Genomic DNA, 16417 nt, shown 5'->3' on the forward strand with positions numbered 1-16417 from the left:
ATTATATACCAGTGCACTCAAATGTTTGGCCCAGGTGTCACTAGGGCTCTGTTGTCCCCGCCTGCTCCTGAAATGTGGAAGTAGATTCACAATCGATACCCTATTCCCTAGGGGGAAGTGCATACATACGTTACACAATCACATTCCTTGAGGAGCAAACACCTGGAAAGTTATAAAGTGACACCTAGCCAAGGAGCTGAAAGCCTTCCATCCTAACCACAAGGAGATATAAGGTGACACTTGAGAATTGACGTCACATCTTCCAGCAGACAAAGCAGCACATCACAATGTGAAGTGACCTGATCAATGCAGGAAAGGACAAAAAGAAATATATTGCAGCCAATTTTCTCCCTTCTTGTTCAATCAGGGAGTTACCCCATTGCCTGTTGTCACTTCTGGAGCCCTTTTGTACCGAAAATATATGTCTGGGTAGGTGATGAGCCAATTTTGGTTGAATCAATCAATACTTCTTCTTGAGTCCTTCTTGTTTTGTTGCATTTACCCCTAAGTCTCTTTCAAATCACTAAATAAGGATGTCTGAATACATGTTTATGAGATCTGAGTTTGTGACAGCTACTTTGTGGCTTGGAACAAGAGTCCATCCAATTCAAAAAGTGTGGGGATCTAGTCTCACTTAAAGTCAGAGGTCTCTGTTAGTGAGTATTACACTAGTGTACGTTAATATATGCTTCTGTATATTGACACTTTGTTTCAAAATCCACAGCATCTTTTTCATCACTTGGAGCAATGCAGTCAAGACTAGTCCTCAAGATGCCCTCCCTAAATTCAAACAGTAAACGGTAAACTTCTTTCTCAACTGACTCGCAAAAACAATTTTGTCATGTACATGACAAGCACACAGTGACAAATTTGTCTGCTTGTAATATAACAAGACGTATAGTAATCCCAATCCAAAGTGACACTGCCCATGAGTCCTCTTGAATACCGTAACGACAAGTGTTCAACGCAGAGGGCGACACACGCATGACAATGAATCGTGTATTCATGAAAATTCAGCTGAAGGGGGCAGAATCGTTTTCTACTCCTCAGTTATCACACACCGTGCTGCTGTTCATAAGGAGACAGTCAGGCGGTGAGTTCTAACATTTAGTGTCGCTTGCCTCCAGAAATTTGAATGCATTTTGCCTCAAACTGTCCGGCATCATTGTTTTACACCATCGCAGAAAAAAAAATCTGCAGTCATAGTGTCTACGATGCAATTTCTTGTGGCGGGTGATCAAAGCTATGAAATAAACAATCTAAAGAACTTTTACATCAAAGTCTACACTGGGAGAATGTTATTCTGACAACAAGAGGAACAATGCTAATGCATTAAACATGCAAGCCATCATTTAGCTAATGATGACCTACTATTTTGCGAGCACAACATCGATTGTTATCAGAGGCAGGGAGAAGAGAATCGAACTCTTAAAAGATAATTGTGACCGACATGATAAAAGAGCCTCCAGAGGTCACAACTTAATATATATCCAATGCAGAAGGACGTATCAGCACCAGGAACAATGACGGAGAGGAGGAGTCCCATCCATGAATTGACTTCCAGAGAGCAATTTTCGGATTTAGATGCTTATCCATTATGTCAAATAAAAGATCATTTTCATCTGAAAGGGCATGTTGGATACAGAGAGGTGAAGAGGCATAGCACGGGGCCGTCCCTAGATGAGCAGGAAACAAGAAGGAAACAAGAAGGATATCGTGGTTCGACTCAAATGGAATGATGATACAACAGTTCTTGTATCATGTACACTGTCACGTGGAAGAAAGTCATTGAATGAGGCAACAAAGGACAAAAGAAAAAAAGAGATAAAAGGCAACAAGGGATATCTGCAAAGCAGATTAGGAGAGCTCTTCACCATGCTCTTGGTCAGATATGTTTAAACAAATTTACAAGAAGTATTAAAGGAAATACAAAAATACTGCAAAATATAAAGTCATAGACAACTGAGAAATTCATACACTAGGAGACTATATTCACAACAGAAGTAACTAGACAGGATGGTGAGAGCTTTGGACTAATGGTAAGTTGTAGTACTATCACACCTGTTGATGGAACACACAAACTTTACAACATAAACCAAAAGTTGCTTTGTCATCAAAATATTCTGGCTATGGGCCAGCTTAAAAATCTTTCTTCAGCTTCAGAGTAGCAGAATTCATGGTATTGTCATCATTCCTGAACATCCATGTTATGGGACTGGTTGGTTTGAAGGAAGCTACAGAGTTTTTTTGCAGAGACCACAAAGAGAGAGCGCAGTAAATCTACAATGTACCTGGTACATCTGTGCTTGAGCTTTTGCCATACTATCTTGTCTTGAACACTGCTCAAAATAGCATTACCAAGTTCTTAATGCATGGTGGATAACATGGGATGAACATTGCCTATACGGGTACAATGAGCCTATTGACATGCCTTTGTCAGGCCAAAGCTCTTTCTTTCTTTCCTTCCTTCACTCCCCTTTCACGACTATTGATCACGTTTTCACGCCTAGGGCCACAGCAGACAAATCATAAAATGAGTTACAAATATAACTGGATCAATACAAGTTTGGCCTCTAAACTATGCTGCACTGTCAGCAAGAAAAATAGATATGTTCCTGCATTTGTGTTCAAAACATGTTTTAATGAACTCATTGTACAGCCTGGAATAAATGGGTTAAAACACAGTGTCTTTTCAGTAAATAATCCACAACAAAACTATGCAAGTAACTCATAAAGAGAACATTTATTCTATGGTCCTTTCCTTGATTAGTTTTGAGCTTTTCATATGTGGAAAATCTTACTGAGTTTTGTGGTATCCTCACTATGAAAGAATCTTCAATGGACAGTTCTTTGTCTGTGAGTGGCCTCGACAAGCATAGCAATCAATTTTGACCAATATCTTTCATACAGAACACAGACATTTTTTTTTTCTTCCTTTAACATCACAGCAACAGTTCCGACTATAAAGTGTAGTGCCTTCATAGTTTTCACTTTTTGGTTGACCTCACTGTACTCACCTGCTGCCTGACAAAGCTTTCAGGGTTTACAGCAATATCAATTCTGAAACAATGTTATACAGTATAGTCTTAACTCTTAACGTGCCATGGTCGCCGAACGGCGACCTTAGTCCTGACGTGCCATGGTCGCCGATCGGCGACTAAGAACAGCGAGTAAAGCATTGATCATTAAAGTTCTTGTGGTACCGTAATGTGTTACACCAAGCAACTGCCAATGATATGCACTGGTAGCTGATTAGCATAGCCATCGTTTCCACTAAAAATATGAGCATGCTTACATTGGAAAATTTTGAGTAAATACACGATTTTTCAGCTAGATGTATTTTTCTTACATCGGGAAAATCCGCAGCGGGCGCAACCTCTGCGAGATGTGTATGGATCAAAAGTCTCATAGGTAAACCACGCGTGTGTATGCTATTGACTCTGCGTGTATTGTCTATGCGGTTCCACTCGCATTGTTCCGCTTGGACGCTGTCCTGCGGGAAGCTGCTTTGATTTTGTCCCTCAAAGAGAGTCAGCTTTCGTTCGTCGGTCAAGTCTTTCATCCTTTTGTTTTGGTGAACGTCACTAATCATCCCCACGCTAGCATAGGAATTGCGCGTGGACAAAGGCCTGCCGATTTCAATAGAGTACGCCCGCCCGCGGTCCGTGTAGACAAAAGGAGGATTAGCAGGTTCTTCCTTCTCAGGTGGACAAAAGACACTATTCCAGGGCCCGGGACAATTACTTTAGTTTCAAATACAGGATCTGGGACTAAAGGACTCAGATTTGGGAATGAATTACTTAGGCAGAAAGAGAAATTGCCAAGACAAAATAAACTGCTAGTATCTTTGGAATCATACAATTCTAGAAGGCAATTTTGTTATCATTTGAAAGAGGAAATGTTGCTCTAAAACATTCTCACAGAGTCAAGGGAGCGTTCCATTGAAGAAAAAACAAGACTGACTCTTTTTTTCCATACTACACAAAAATTTCTAATGATGTTTTTGATGTATCAAATATTTCTGCAATATTTCAGATTCAGATAGATATTGTGGCAAACTGACTGCATGACAAGAAAGAGCAAACATTTCTTGATATATATTGTGTAGAACTCAATTCAAAACAGTCAATAGTTTCAGAGATATGGCGGTTTTAAATTTCACTGTCAGTCCAGTCTCGAAACCTTCTGGCGTTAGGTAAAAACCTCTGGCACGTTAGGGGTTTTGGGCCTGGCACATTAAGAGTTAATGTAGACAATGAAATTGATGTGAGAACAATGACTTTGATATTGAGCAATAAAAGTGTTATAATGAAATGCGAAGCTTTACCTTGACAGTTTTGTCCTGTGAGATACTGTAGATCCTGTTCTCGTTTGGTGCTATGAAGAGGGAGAAGATTGGAGCGTTGTGTCCTCTCAGCATACCAGTCGGCTTGCTGTCGAGAGCAATTCAACAACAACAAAAAAGAAAACACTTTTAATCCCCATACTGTCTCTAATGATGAGAAATAAGAAATTGTTGACGCATTTCATTTCAGAAAACAAGGGAAATATACAATTGAAATCAGTAAAAAACAAAAACAATCTTAAGGAATATAGGAGCAAAAGGGTTGTACATGTTTTAAAAAGTACAAGAGTTTTTTGCTTGCTTGAATTCATATGAAGAAGAGGAATATTTTTGAAATTAATTAAGAATATTTCTTAGTTTCAATACAAGTTTGTAATACTGCATCTAAGTACAATGTACAAGGAACTAAAGCTAAGACTTTATCATAGAGAAAGTCTACAACCTTTATAATTGGGAGTTACATTTAGGTAGTTTCTCTTTTTTGGATCAAGTGATGAAGAATGGTTTATTGTGTGATAATAGAAAGAAAAACACATTTGTACACACATATACACAAACACATTATACACACACATATGAATTATAGATGGCAAGTTACATGTCTTTAGTTTACATGACCCTTCTTTGTATCTTGGCTAAGCCATATTACAAACCCTGGTAATAACGGCTGACTTCAAACAACACACTCGGATGCTACAGTTTAGGACATTCTGTGTTGATGGAATGTCAATACCTATGGAGCATTCTTACCTTACTAACGAAGAATCTTCCCCTTCTCACTACACACAAATTGGTGCTTGCCCTAGCACTCTTCCAAGATGTTACATAAAGCAAAGTGTGTGGCACAAAACTCAGAAGTACAACTGTACATGTGCCTACTCTGTCACTGACTTCGCAAGGGTATTTTGCAAAAGTGACACTTCAGTACAACTCACTGTGAGGCAAATATCAGGTGCGCTCGAGTAGATTAAAATGCACAATCCTTTAATAACGGTAGGGGATAGGTTCTCTGTCTAATGAAAGCCTTTCAGGATTATCAGCGGTGTAATTCCATGTGGGTCTGCCCTTTTGAGGAGGCATTTTATTGTCGCCACACAGATTACTAAGTCTCAAGGGCCTTTTGTAGATTAAACTGATTACTGATACCTCTACTCCTAACTTATATTGTTTGCCTTTATGTGATAGTTGTGCTCAGATTCCAGGCACTAAGGAAGAGATACAATTGTCATATAGCAGCATGAAGACTATAGCCATCAGATGACTTACATCTAGGCAGACATCTCCCATCACTGGTCTAAAAATATGACAGGTGCTTGAGACAGCAAAGTTCTCAACGATCACTTACTATGACTCACAATAAACTATATGATACTCATACTATCTCTCTGGTTGTATCTGTATTTTAATACAGTATGTCCCCCCCAAAAAAAAAAAAAATTACAACGGGACCCTCCGCAATGATATCTTTAAAAATAGTGAATCAATCTAAATATAATTTCAGGATATAAAACTACAACTTATTGCCCACATCTTACAGAAAACCCCATTCGATTTGCTTCAGTGGTCAAAGAGAAATGAGGAATTTTGTAGAGGATGTCAGGAATCTCTTCCTTCCAAGTTCTGTCTATTGTATTCACACACACGAGCATCTAAGTGCTAAAATTGGAAGAATCAGACTCATGACATGCTTTACAAGTAACTACATCTCTCTGTGACCGCTTAACCAAATTGAATGGGGTTTTCTGCAAAATAGAGCTAAGATGTTATATTTTATGACCCTGAAGTAGCATTTAGACAGGTCAATCACATTGGGTGTTATCAATTCGAAAATCTGATTGTAATTTTTTTTTTGACATACTGTACACACATACGTACATTGTATATAGGCAAGGCTGAACATTAGCTGTGGCCTCAGCCATTAAATTCATTGTCGGCTACCAAAAGAAAAAGTTTGTGTAGATCCTTGATATGGGTATATTGAAAAAACTTTATTTTCTGTTTCCTATAGGGATTCAGTTAACAATACTGTAAAAGTGGAAATTTTCGCGGTGTTGAAATTTTCGCGCAACCCGAAACTAGCACAAAAATAAAAACACGTGAATATTTTTGCTCGCCATATGTTCCAGTAGTTGATGTCTTGATTCCGCGGAATTAAAAACACGCGAAACTCTTCTTACCCCACCGATCGCGAAAATATCCACTTGTACAGTATGCAAAATACCCCCTCCCCCCCAAAAAAAAAAAACCAAACAGACAAACAAATGTATACAAAAAGCACTACACAATCGTTTCATATCATTGCTGTTATTATTTAAAAATTAATGAATAAAGGAATACAGTCATTTTGAAGAGGAAATAAAAAACTAACATATCCTCATATATCACATTATTCTATTACCTGTGAGCACACAAAGTTCCTGATTATTTCTAGCTCTCACTGAGAGGAAACAGTTTCTTAGTCATCAAAGAGTGTGGAACAAGCAATACCACTAGACAACAGCGGTGGCATAGCCTTCTTTCACGTGGTAATTGTGTTGCAATCATGCACTTACAAAAGTGAAACCAATCAGAAGATGGCACAACATTATTGCTCTGTACTGATGAACAAGATATGCGGGCATGACATATCTTTTAAAACATCCTCCTACAGAACCAATAAATCTTACAATTAAAATGCATCAACCAATGTTCAGATCTCTCTTTCTTTCTCTCTCTCTCTCTCAAAAAAAACAACAACAAGACACACACATGATGGATTGATGGACACATTGATGGATGGTATCGAGCCTACAAAAGGCATGTATACCACTCACAGATATGCTAACTTCTTGCCATTAAAACAAAAACAAAAACAAAAAACAGATGGGATATCCTAAAAAATAATCAAATTTTTGATACGAAAATCAAATTTTCATGAAATCTTGACACTACCACTAGCCCATCACTTGATGAGTAAATTGTAAAGCATCTGCATATTTCCTGCCCATTTACGTTCGTCATTCAACATTTTTGTAGGGGTTGCAGGAATTCAGTAGTTCATCTTTCTATGTGAAGAAACGGTTTTCTGCAATTTCATGCAGTTTATATTGGCTTCATTTTTTTTTTTTAATGATGAAAAGTCCTACTTTCAAGAGGCAATTATTGTATTATCAAATTTCACTCTGTTTATCATACTAAATACTACGAAATCGTATTGTTTGGCAACTCTGCACTCATTACATCTCAGAAACAATCATTCCTATTGTCAGTAACATGTTCACAATGTATGCCTATACTGTGGAGAGGAAGCCTATAATGATCACACTGTAACAAAACTACCAGTGAAGCAATTAAAGTGCACGTACACACGTACACAAGTTCTCATAAAGTGATCAGATCACATGCAAGTTATTAAACAAAGGAAACAGTCTGCCCCTATTTCTCCACTCAATGATGTTTCTGTTTTAAAAGCAGACAGGCACACGGGGAGCATGCCACAGCAAGTCATTGCAGTCGCTACAGCCACCACAAGAGAGAAGTTGTTTGACTCTTTTCACATACTGTGTGCAAAGGATTTCTCTACTTGCTACATCAACTCTTTAGATAAAGAAGGACTCATCGGTTACCCTGAGATGCACTAATTCAAGATCAAAATCATGCTTGCCGAGATCAGCAAAATTGGTGCACCAACTATCCTGGTAAATCACAGAAGAGGAAGACAATTTACTTTCTCACATATATTCTTCCAAGTGCATCTTTTTAGTGTTTGTCACCACTTTGGGTAGTAACTCCCTTCAATGACCAGTTCCATCTTTGTAAAGATAAAGTGTTTCACCGTTCATTCCGGGAGTACTGACACTTGCCAAGCTTTGAAGTGATCCTTTATGCGTTGATGACTGAATAGGAGCCCACAATGCATACCCTAGTTTGCGCTGCACTCTACCTCTTCACATTTCTATGGATAGGAGGCATATTTTCATCAGAACTGATCGGAACAAGAAAGCAACATGTGCTCAGCGAAGATCACTGTTGTCTCAGTAACAGTGGAGAAGGTATTTGTGCTGATTGCACAAGACGAAACTTGACAACAGTTCCTGGGGACCTTCCAAATGACACTGTCATTTTGAATCTATCACACAACTGGATATCAGAACTTTTCCATAATTCCTTTCATGGTCATGGAAATCTTCTAAGGCTAAATGTGGCATATAACCGGCTCATCCAAATTGAAAATGGCACATTCTCCTCTCTTGAACATCTTCAAGTACTGAATTTATCATACAACAGGTTAACTGAATTTCAAGGTGGATGGTTTCATGCAAAAATCAATCTTGAAACTCTTCCTCTCACAAAGACGAATTTGACTTCAACGCCCAGTGCAGCCTTTGCAGGGTCACCAAAGCTGACACAACTTACTCTTTCAGCGAACAGGATACAGTCTCTCCATTTTGATCCTTTATCTAGATGGGACAATATATCCATCGATTTGTCGCAAAACAATCTGTCATCTATCCAACAGCATGACTTTCTACCTCTGAAGAATTGTTTATTGTCATCTTTAGTCCTGAGCAGAAACAAGCGGCTTCACCTTCTAGGACCTATGGTATTCTCTGGACTTCCTTTTGTCAGCAGCATTTTGCTCCATGGGATTAACATTACAAAGCTTGAGGTCCTGGCATTCATGGGCAAAGCATATATCACTGAGTTATCTCTACAAAACTCTTCAATTAAGGAAATAATCCCTGTTAATTCATCAGCATACAATTTCAGTTTTCCAAACATCGAGATCATAGATTTGACAGACAATTTTATTCAGAAAATTCCTGAGTTTGCATTTTGGGGACTGAATTGGACGCAAACTCTCATTATACAGAGAAAATAAAGTTTTCAGTATCCAAAACACATCTTTCTGTTCACTAGATGATTTGCAGGTTCTTGACCTATCACATAATCAAATCATATTTCTGCCAGATTTTGCCTTTCACTGCAATAAACATCTCCTTGAACTGCTGCTATCTTACAACAAGATAATGAGACTACATTCTACTTCTTTTAAGGGATTGAGTTCATTACTCCATCTGAACCTGTCTTACAACTCATTAGAAAACAGTCTAGACAAGTTCACTTTTATGCCATCCCTTGTCAATCTTGACCTTTGCTGCAACAAAATGACAAGACTAACAAAAAATCTATTCAGGAAACTTTCTCATTTGCAGTATCTTAACATGTCTAACAATGATATTGAATCTGACATTAATTCAGCTTTTGCCAGCACACGGAAGATGAAAGAACTGATTCTTTCATATGAGAAAAATCTGCATCTACATGAAGACTTTTGCACCTTGGACAAACTGCAAAAACTGAATCTATCCCATTCACCTCTGACTATGAATTCAACAGATCAATTTCGTGGTACTGCATCCCTCATAATGCTTGACATGAGCTTCACCAACCTGCAAAGTATGCATCTGTTTGACATTTCCAAACGATCTTCCTTGTTCTTGGGCCTGAAATCTTTGGAACGACTCTTCTTGCGAGGCAACAACTTCTTAAACAAATTGAAACCTGGTACATTTGATCCACTGACTAAACTCAAGGTATTGGATATTTCTAATTCTAAAATTACAGTTGTCAGAGCAAAACTGTTCAACAGCCTGACTCTTCTATCAAGTTTACGTCTGCATGGCAACCAACTCATAGAATTGAACACACAAACACTTTGTGGCCTGCAACAACTTCATTCTCTTTTTGTTCAAAGCAATTTCATACAGTCTATTCCAGTCACACTGTTCAACAGCACACCTAATCTTTCAAAAATATTTATGTCACAGAATCATGTGAGTACTGTGCTTCCAGGCACAGTATTCCCCAGAAATGTGGAAATTGATTTGTCAAAAAATCCAATTATCTGCTCCTGTGAGTTGACATGGTTCAGAACTCTGCTGGACACAAATAACATTGCACTTATACATGCTAACAAGACTGTTTGTGAAAGGACATCCACGATGGGTACTGCCAACAAACCCCTTCTGCAGTTTCATCCTGAGGAGCTTTGCATTGTGAGTCCTGTCGTGACAATTGTGACATCTCTGGTACTCATAGCACTGTCACTCCTCTGTGTGCTTGTTTATCGCAAGCGATGGTGGCTGAGGAACAAGGTCTGCCTCATGAAAATGGCCATTCGCGGATATGAGGACCTTGAGGAGCACAATGCCGACAACTACCAATACCAGCTCAATGTCATGTTCAACGATGCTGATGCAGAATGGATCAATGGCACCATGAAGCCTGCTATGGAAGAGAGGTTTCCATACTTCACAAACATTCTGTGGGCTGACAACTATCTAAATGCTGGCATGCACTACGTGGATGCCCTATACAATGCCATGGAAATCAGCTACAAGACCCTTCTCGTGCTAAGTAACCAATCAGTGGCAGACACATGGTTCATGTCCAAGGTGCGGATGGCTCTGGAACACCTTAATGAGACCAGATTGGACAGAGTCACACTGATTTTCCTTGAGGAAATCTCTGACGATCAACTCCCCTATCTGGTACGACTTCTCCTGAATGCCAACAGAGCTACCCTGATGTGGGCTAAGAATACAGACAGGCAAGATTTGTTCTGGGAGCAATTTCGGCACAGGCTTGTACGAGAGGAATTCAATTACATACCAATTGAATCATGCTAATTTCTGAGCTGGAAAGGAAATGTCTTTGCAAGGGAAAGCAAAGGACACACACTGATGTATGGCAGATACAATGCGAAATACATCATGAGATAATGAGGTACACTGCACTTACATGCAGTGATATTTCAAACTTTGTACAAAATGCACATAATTTGAGATACATGTGAGTGTGAATTATGTAATGTAATAGCACCAATTGTACAGCTCTCATGTGACATATTCATTTGTGTCTTTTCCCACAGTAGAAATAGGCATGCGCAATGTTTATCAGGAATAGAAACATATTTCTTGAATGATAGGAGTACCAAATGAATTACTGCAGTATTTTTTACCATTTTCTTTTTTTTTTGCCAACAAGATGAGTGCCAACAAATGACTGCGGTATGTAACACCAAGATAATTCTGCTGCAAATGCGCAATTAAGAAGGGATCTTCTTTAGAATCAGTAAACCAAGCCTGAACTCTGTTGTATGAAGTGTCTTGTTTTGAAATTACGGGGGAAAACACTAATGTATAACTGGTCTTGAACGCTGAATTCTGATTGTCTGAAATTCATATCATTGCAAAGGTTCAATCTCAAATAATTGATTTCACCATAACCATTTTCTTTTTTCTGTTATGACCATCAGCTATTGAGCATGTATATTTGTACTTGTCCAACATGTACTTACAAGAAAATTCATGAGGAAGAGTGTATAGCAAGTAAATGGAACAGGTGTGGATAATATGTAATTAACAAGAGCATATCATCTACACATCACTCTGTATGAGAGCATGTACAGTGCACTCCCATTATGACGAACACGGTTATAACGAAATTCTGGTTACAACAAAGTAAAAATTCAGGCCGCAACATTATCCGCTCCATGTATTTCTATTGTTTAATTGTTCGGTTATAACGAAGTTTCGATATAACAAAAGAAAACTGCTGGTACCAAGGACTTTGTTGGAATGGGAGTCCACTGTTTACTGTGCCAGTCAGGCAATCAATCATTTGCTTGACCAACATTCCTGACACTGCATGCTGTCAATAAATTTTGTTGTTCTTTTTTAAATCTTTCTTCATATTCTTTAATTTCCATAGAATAGTGAAACTACTTTGCTCAGTGAAGTATTATGTTTTGATGCTGTATACTGCAACAAACTTGTTAAACAGAATGCATGCTGTGTCTGGCTACTTTGAAATTGTATCAAAATTGTGACTGCATGACAAAGGATGGCCAAGGAAAAAGTTGTATCAAAGGAACTGCTAATACAGAAGATTTGACAGTTTCTATTTGAGAGATTTAGTTTGACATAGAGACCTATTAAAGTGATATCAACCAACATGAAATACAGATTTATTTTATTTGTGAATGCTTGCTGGTAATACTGAAAGTAATAATTTAAGATTTCTATCATTCAAAATACGAAAAATTATTTTTTTCAAGCACCATTATTTCAAAGGGCAAAAATAGAACACATTTCTATATGATCAGCATATTTCTAGACCAGCATGTAAATACTTGTGGCCTGATGAATCATCAAAAAGAAAATAATTTAAAAAAAGCTACTCCATGAATATTTTGAACCAAGTAGTTTCAGTCATCCATGATAGAAAAAACATTGCTGTCAATTATGCACGCATACATTTGGAACAACTTATGCTTTATCACATTGTGTGTTCAGATGTAGTATGTCACATATATATATGTCATACGGTCATAATTGGTTCAATGTACTGCATGTCCGAATGTTAAGCACTTTGAAACATTCTGTATGTATACTATAATGTTTGATATCTATGGTAACGAGGAATCACCATTGTCATAATTATTTCTACTATCATGCAAGATATTCACCTGTTAAATCATACCTGCAACATCTGATTTCATTTCAGCCAAGTCTCACAGACCAAATTAGCAAGGATAATTTTGAAACTTTAAGAGGTGTGTAGAGTTCTGGTTGAGGTGAGGATTTAGCTTTTAACATTTTGTGAGATATTCAGAAACCACTATGTGAGATGTCAAAGAGCGCGCAATTCTAAGGGGTATCAAAAGTTTATTTGATGAAAATCGGTTTTGAAGTGGCCGGGATATCCAAAAACAAGGTGAAACAAAGAGATCCTAATAAAGTTGTGGCCTGTAGTCTTTTATCATTATTACTTTTTTGGATATCTCAGCCATTTGAAAATCAATTTTCATCAAATGAATGTTGAATCCTTCTTAAAATTACATGCTCTTTCAATTTTCATAAGAGGTTATTCATTATCTCACTGAGGAATGTAAAAAACATGAATCCCCACCTCAACCAGTACTGTACAGCCCCTTTAATCTGTGAGGCCTCAATACACAGTGTAATGTAAATGGGGCACTAGTTTTCTATTCTCATGAAACAATATAGATCTTGATGGAAATAGCTGTATAAAATCAACGTGTGAGAGTATTTTTTCTCAATTTTTTTCTCTGCGAACCTTGGACTCATTATGACATTCGTCGATCTCAAACACTATCTGAATTGTAATATAGCATTATGTGAGTACCTTCTCTAGTATAGAGGTTATGCTAGATTAGATAAAACTACTAATTCACCTGATGCCCACAAAAATTTATGCAAGACCTTCACTTTCAAGACTCTCTACATATTGTCAACAAAGAGCATGTTGACATAGACAATAATGATAAACGTCACCAAATATATTTATTCAAATAATATACATTGTATATCATGGTACACAAGTGCACCCTGATACATATCTGCTGCCTACAATTGTATACTATGTAGGCTTGAATCCAATTTACATGGGTACATATTGTAGAATACTATACTTTTTAAAATCTAAAATTATATGAATGGAAGCTGCAAAGATGTATCATTGGTTTTTTTTTGTTTTTTTTTTGTTCATTACACTTGAGCTGTGTCAATATCAGTTTTAAGAATAAACTTCAATATCAGTTTAAAGAATAAACTTATTTTACTGGGTCCTACTTATTACCAGACATGCCGTCAAACCCCCGTTTGAGACGAGACCCCATTGGCAAACGAAGCTGATGGGGTGCTATACCCCCCTAACGAGTCCTCATTTGAGAAGTGGGAGGATATGTATTTGCCCATTGCAAAATAACTTTCTACTCAGGCGTAGCAAACCTGGAGGCCAAGCCAGGGTTTAATGACTGCAACAGCTGTCATATTACGTAAGAACATGATAAGGATATCTGCCTGTGGCAGACCATTCAAAGTGAACTCAATTTTCTCTATTCTTTCTAAAGTTTTAAATTTTATATTCTACTGAGAAATTCTATGGTCATACGTTTTAAATTTCGAACGAAAAATTTGACCCATAAATAATGAAAATACAGGAATAAGAAGGAGAGCATTATAGGAGTTTGCCGACACACACACGCACCATGGAGCTACATAGCCCATGCTAAAACCAAAACAATCTCCTCCTCTCGCGGGTGCCCCCCCCCCCCCCCGCCCCCCCTGTGGCGGTGACTGATGTTTAGATTAGGCCAGGGTCAAGAAACAGGTGTTTTATATCTTTGGTTTTTAAGTCCTTGATTGCCAAGATATACACTGGCATTGTCTACATGGGTGTAGCTTCTTCAAACGAGAGATTTGTCTCATGAATGTTCTTTTTGGCATCAATGTGCTGAGTTTTGGGAACAGCATAAAAGACAAAAACATGGTCACTCAGTGTATTTCTTCTGATTTTATTTCTATTGATCCCAGGTACTATAAAGGAAGAGATACAATTGTAATACAGCAGCATGGAGACTGCAGCCATTAAGTGTCTTACATCTAGGCAGACATCTCCATCACTTGTCTAAAAATATACATCAGGTGGTTGAGACAGCAAAGTTCTCCATGAGCACTTACTATGACTCATCATAAACTAGGAAATATTATCTATATTGTTTTAATATCTCTCTAGTTTTATCTGTATTCTAATAAACATATTATACAACATCATGTACGCAATGCTGAACGTTAGCTATAGCCCTCAGGGATTAAATTTCATTGTCAGGCCACTAAAGGGCTTTTTACACTTGTAAATTTTTGCTTAGTCCCGTACCAACGGTGGGGCTAAGGGGGGGCCTTAGCCCCACCGTTGGTACGGGACTATCCTTAGCCCACTTTCTGTTTACACTCGTTTTTGCCAAAGTGGGCTAGCCCCACCGACAGTCCGGTACTATCTGGCCCTGCAAAATAGCAGGGTTAGCACCGCAATTGCGGTGCCAAGCAAGTGAGTGTAAACAGAACGAAAAAATAATCCTGGGCTAAGCGACGGAGACGAAGTCCGACCCTCACTGACCAATCAGAAACGAGGTAATCAAGTGCTGCCGGTGCGTGCATAATACAGTACACAGCATAATCATGAATATTCATGTGGTTTGGAAAGTCCGGGGCTAAGAAATACGAGTGTAAAAAGGTCAGTTTTCTCCTTAGCCCCGGACAAGAGATAGTACGGGACTAATTGGCCAGTGTAAAAAGCTGAAAAAATTGGTACGGGACTAACGATAGTCCTGGGTCAGAGAAAGTCCGGGGTTAAGAAACACAAGTGTAAAAAGGGCTTAAAAGAAAAAGTTAATGTCAAAGCCTTGATATAGGTATCTTGCAGAAAACTTTATTTTCTATTCATTATGGGAATTCAGTCAACAATATGCAAGATACGCCCCCCCAAAAAAAAAAATAAAGGATGCAAAAAGCACTACACCATCATTTTGCATCACAACTCTTATTAAAAAACAACAACAAGGAATGCAGTGATTTTGAAGGGGAAATAAAAAACAAGCATATCCCAATATATATCAGATCATTTTATTACCTGTGAGCACAAAAAAAAAAATTCATGATAATTTCTAGCCCTCACTGAGAGGAAACAGAGTATTGAACACAGCAATATCACTATACGAGAGCTGTTGCATAGCCTTCTTTCATATGGTGATTGTGGTGCAACCATGCACTTATTAAAGTGAAACCAATCTCAAACGGCACAACATTATTGTTGCTGATCTGTACAGATGGAACTAGATGAGAGGGCATAATATATCTTTTTAATATCTTTCCACAGAATTGATTAATCTTACAATTAAAATGTGTCAACCAATGTCTTTCCCTCTCCCTCTCTCTCTCTCTCAAAAAAAGTGATGGATGGTTTCGAGCCTACAAAATTTATGTTTTTAAACCACTCACAGAGATGCCAGCTTCTTGACATTAAAACAAAACAAAACAAAGAAACAAAACAAAACAGATGGGACATCCTTAAAAAAAAAATCAGATTTTTGAGAGGAAATCAGATTTTCATGAAATCTTGATACCACCACTAGCCCATTGGCTCTGGACCAGTAAAATGTCAGAAAAAAAAAATCCCTGGTACAAACAGGCAAGTAAATTGTACTACTTTATCATTAGATGAGAA

The 16417-nt window shown here is 38.0% G+C and overlaps 2 protein-coding genes across 2 annotated transcripts in view; one reads left to right on the forward strand and one right to left on the reverse strand.

Annotated features, from left to right (window-relative positions):
- The window catches only part of LOC139709811 (cilia- and flagella-associated protein 337-like), a 121056-nt gene that overhangs the window by 12740 nt on the left and 91899 nt on the right, over nucleotides 1–16417 (reverse strand). Inside the window, exon 12 of the mRNA XM_071621773.1 lies at nucleotides 4328–4433. Within this exon, the coding sequence (XP_071477874.1) occupies nucleotides 4328–4433 (106 nt within the window). The remainder of the gene's footprint in view (nucleotides 1–4327; nucleotides 4434–16417) is intronic.
- On the forward strand, nucleotides 9237–13854 carry LOC139709804 (toll-like receptor 4). Its single transcript, XM_071621766.1, has one exon. The coding sequence runs from the start codon at nucleotides 9355–9357 to the stop codon at nucleotides 11014–11016; it is 1662 nt and encodes a 553-aa protein (XP_071477867.1). The 5' UTR covers nucleotides 9237–9354; the 3' UTR covers nucleotides 11017–13854.

The sequence above is a fragment of the Diadema antillarum genome, unplaced genomic scaffold (genome assembly GCF_040938485.1).
Source record: "Diadema antillarum isolate AM-2024a unplaced genomic scaffold, OU_Dant_1.0 seq00001471_RagTag, whole genome shotgun sequence".
Classification (NCBI taxonomy): domain Eukaryota; kingdom Metazoa; phylum Echinodermata; class Echinoidea; order Diadematoida; family Diadematidae; genus Diadema; species Diadema antillarum.

What these genes read in the sequence shown, in the direction of transcription:
- LOC139709804 (XM_071621766.1), top strand. Translation starts at nt 9,355, where the DNA reads ATGAGACTACATTCTACTTCTTTTAAGGGATTGAGTTCATTACTCCAT.